General features: G+C 34.3%; 2 protein-coding genes across 2 annotated transcripts; both read left to right on the top strand.

Moving 5' to 3' along the window:
- The first annotated feature begins 2,398 nt into the window (after positions 1 to 2,398).
- LOC131051116 (cytochrome P450 716B2-like) lies at positions 2,399 to 3,202 on the top strand. Its single transcript, XM_057985489.2, has one exon. It carries the CDS (start codon positions 2,399 to 2,401, stop codon positions 3,200 to 3,202), a length of 804 nt encoding a protein of 267 aa, XP_057841472.2.
- Positions 3,203 to 3,334: 132 nt separating this feature from the next.
- LOC131051117 (cytochrome P450 716B1-like) lies at positions 3,335 to 3,847 on the top strand. The gene is made up of 2 exons (XM_057985490.2): positions 3,335 to 3,457; positions 3,545 to 3,847. The coding sequence occupies exons 1-2, from the start codon at positions 3,335 to 3,337 to the stop codon at positions 3,845 to 3,847; spliced, it is 426 nt and encodes a 141-aa protein (XP_057841473.2).
- The last annotated feature ends 355 nt before the right edge of the window (positions 3,848 to 4,202 follow it).

Here is a 4,202-nt window from a genome sequence, read left to right as displayed (position 1 = left end):
TAGTTTTTGATCCTATAATTCTTGATCTCACAAAAAGAAATGTTTGTATTTCTAGTGTGAGTGTTTTATTGTAAAGATGTATCATTGGTTGAAATGAATATTCAATGATTTATTTTCAATTAAAGTTGGTAAACAAAAGAATTCTTATGTTAGCACTAATGAGGGGTGTTAGAAAATAATGCATAACATAGGTTATTAGTTAAAAAATAATAGATAATAAATCAACATAATGTCATTAATTTATTATCACTTGCTAGTTAGGTGTTAGTTGTTGGCTAGTGTTTGGATAGTTAGAAGTTAGATGACTTTATAAAGCCATGGTCCAATGCAATAGCTAATTGATTGTGATGAATGAAGATTTGTTTGTAGATTTAGATTTGATATTTTCTCAATTTTCCAACAATATAAACTACCCCTTATGTCCTAAAGAGGCTAACTTGTTGTTATTATGTGAGAATGAACAAATTATCTAATTAATATTGATGTGTTTTAAGTATGAAAGATTTTAGTTGTCTAAGAAACCCAAACAACTATAAAGGAACCAAATTATCATTTTTTAATATAAATAATATGATAAAATTGATAAAATGAAAGAAAAAATAAAAAACTAACAAGAAATAAGAACCTAGTGCCAAATTATGGAGGTCTCTAGAATAGAGACCAACATCAAGTGTAGATCTTAGCATGATGTATGATGCTTGAAGGGAAATAAAACAACAATGGTGATTTAATGGTCACAAAACAAGAAAATATACAAAAGAATAAAAAAAAATTGTTAGAATAAGAGGTGGGGTATCTATTATATATATTTTTAAAACACAAATGATAAAATTTTATATCTATTATAATCTTGCAAGCACTACACTAATACTAACTACTCTTATGTGCTAAAGGATGCTAACTTGTTGCTATTATATTATAATAAAAAAATTGTCTAATTAATCTTGATGTATTGTAAGTACGAAAGGTCGTAGTTGTCTAAGAAACTCAAACAACTATAAAGGAACTAGATTGTTGTTGTTTAATAGAAATAAAATGATAAAATTTGACAAAATAAAAACTCTTGGTAAAAAAAAATAAAAAAATAAAAACTAATGAGAGACAAGAACCTAGTACCAAACTATGGATTTTTCTAGACTAGATGCAAACATTAAGTGTAGACGTTGGCATGATGTGTGATGCTTGAAGCAAAATAAAACAAAAAAGATGTCATGGTCACAAAACAAGAAAATATATAGGGGTCCCAAATTTTCTTGATAGAATAAGAGGTGGTGTATCTATTATATAGACTATTGATGTTTAATAGAAATACAATGAAAAGATTGACAAAATGAAAGAAAAAAATAAAAATTAACTAGAGAGAAGAACCTAGAAACAAACTATGGAGGTCCCTAGACTAGATACCAACATTAAGTGTAGATGTCAGCATGATGTATGATGCTTAAAGGAAAATAAAACAACAATGATGATGTAATGATCACAAAACAAGAAAATATACAACACCAAAATTTCTTGAGAGAATAAGAGGTTGGGTATCTATGATAATAGTTGGTTAGCCTAGTTATAACAAGTTTCTCCATTTGCAACTTGTTATCTCTCTAGTCCATCTACAACAGTTGATCAAAGAGCATCTTAAGGAGAAAGACACTCTTATTGGCTCGCAGCTTATTGATGACATTGCATGAATTGATGTTTGGGGTTCCAATCTTGATGATAAAGATCCACTTTATGTTGGTATAACAATGACGATTTAATATTTTTGTTTACTTTTATCTTTATTCTAGACTTTGTCACATTAAACTTTATGAATGCACTTTTTATCAACCTAACTTTTTACAATATTATACTATTTTAAAGTAAAATAAGAATATCCATAAATAAAAGTAAAAAACAATTATCGAAAATATTCTCTCTCTCATAATAAGTTTATCAAGATTTTAATAAAATTAGAAGGAAGTCATCTCTTGGAATATGCTTTGATTGGAAATAATGGAAACGTATTTATTATTCATTGCTTTATTAAATGGAAACTTATCAATGGCCGGGCCCCATATTCAAATCCAAAGCTTTGTGTATACTTACTGCACTCGAAAACCGTCACCCCTCTTACCTATATAATCATCACCTCTGAACACCATCTTTGTATCGGGAGAAAGCAATGGACATCCTCACTACGAAGGCTTCAATCATTGGGGCAGCTTTTGTGCTCTTTTATTTTATCATTAGGAAACTTGCTCATCTTTCCTCAAAGGCTTCTGCTAATCTTCCTCCAGGGAGCTTCGGGTGGCCTCTGCTGGGAGAAATGCCTCAGCTTCTGCTCTCTTTGAAAAGAAACAGGCTTCATGACTTTTTCGAGCGGAGAGTTAAGAGATATGGAGGAGATATCTTCAAGACTTTCATGTTTGGACACCAGACGGCCATCTTTTATAGTGCTGAGGGCAACCGGTTTCTATTCAACAACGAAAACAAGCTTTTCCAGCACTATTGGCCCGATTCGGTTAAATTGTTATTTGGAAACTCTTTACTTGGCAAAGTTGGGGAAGAGGCCAATGATGTGAGGAAGATGCTGATGGCATTCTTGAAGCCACAGGCTCTGCAAAAGTTCGTGGGCAGAGCAGACACCATAATTAACAACCACGTGAAGAGTAAGTGGTTTGATAAGCAGCAAATCAAGGCTTTCCCTCTCATCAGGCGCTGCATTTTCGCTGTGGCCTGCAGTCTTTTTCTAAGCCTGAATGATGACACTGATATTTCAGAATTGTATAGTTATTTCACAGAATTGGTGAAGGGAATGACGCAAATTCCTCTAGATCTGCCGGGAACGCCATATCGCAAAGCCATGAGTGCACGACGTCATCTTCACCAAATACTCCAAAAGCTGATCGAACGGAGGAGAAATGATTTGGCGAGCGGATCTGCTTCGGGAGATGAGGACCTCTTATCCTTCCTTCTCTGCAACGTAGCAGAGCATGGAAATACACTTACGGATGACGATATTAAGGATAACATTATGCTACTCTTAGAGGGCGGCCAAGACACAAGCGTTGTCATTCTATCGTTTCTGCTCAGAAATCTGGCTCTTCATCCTCACTGCTACACCAAACTCCACCAAGGTACATCTCTAAACAATAGTATTCTGCATAAGTTTTTCAAAATAATTTCCCTTTCAAGATTGACAAGATGTAGGAGAAGGCTAATATGAAGACAATAATTGCATTAAAACATATAAGCCCGTCATCTCCTTATATTCTACTTTAAACTGTCTATCGCAGAGCAAATGGAGATTTCTAGGGCGAGGGAAGGGCGCGAGCTAAAGTGGGATGACATTCAAAAAATGAAATACTCATGGAGAGCAACCCAAGAGACGATGAGACTTCATCCTCCAGCTCCTGGTGCATGGCGGCAGTGCATTGCAGATATCTCCTATAGTGGATACACCATTCCCAAGGGATGGAAGGTACTCTCTCACCACTGTAAACTATTGGGAATTATTATTATTGGGAATTATTAATCCTTTGTTCTAACGAAGAATGCTCGGATGTAGGCTTGCTGGGTATCATTTTCAACCCACATGAATCCAGAGCATTTTCCTGATCCAGACAAGTTTGATCCATCGAGGTTTGAAGGGAGTGGACCACCTCCCTATACTTTTGTGCCATTTGGAGGTGGACCACGCATGTGCCCTGGGAATGAATATGCTCGAATGGTCATACTTGTGTTTCTGCACAACGTAGCGAAACATTTTAAATGGAGTTTGGTAGATGCTGATGAGAAAATTGCTGCTGATCCCATTCCTCGACCTACCAATGGACTACCTCTGAACCTCCGTCCTCATTCCAATGAATAAGCTATAAACATTCTAAACATATATATCTATATTTTGCTTTGTTTATATTTTCGTTTGTTTAAACTAGTGCTTATGTTCAAACAGACTTGATTGAGACTTTGAGTAAGCTAGCAAGTGCAATTCAATCTGTTTTCGCACTCATATTAGTCGATAAGTTATGAGAGTTTCAAGTATATTTTTCTATTAGTGTATATGTTCAAATTTGAAATATTGAATAAATTTTTTGAGCTTTTTATCATTGTAATGATGAATCACAATATATGATTTGAAACACAATCAAATTTAGAAATTACAACAAGAAACATAATGGATTGTGCAAAACTGATACATCATTGAATAAACCACCAAATGCAAT

This window comes from Cryptomeria japonica, chromosome 3 (assembly GCF_030272615.1).
Source record: "Cryptomeria japonica chromosome 3, Sugi_1.0, whole genome shotgun sequence".
NCBI classification, from domain to species: Eukaryota; Viridiplantae; Streptophyta; class Pinopsida; order Cupressales; family Cupressaceae; genus Cryptomeria; species Cryptomeria japonica.
Note: the sequence above shows the minus strand (reverse complement) of the source record. Positions and strands in the feature narration are given on the sequence as shown.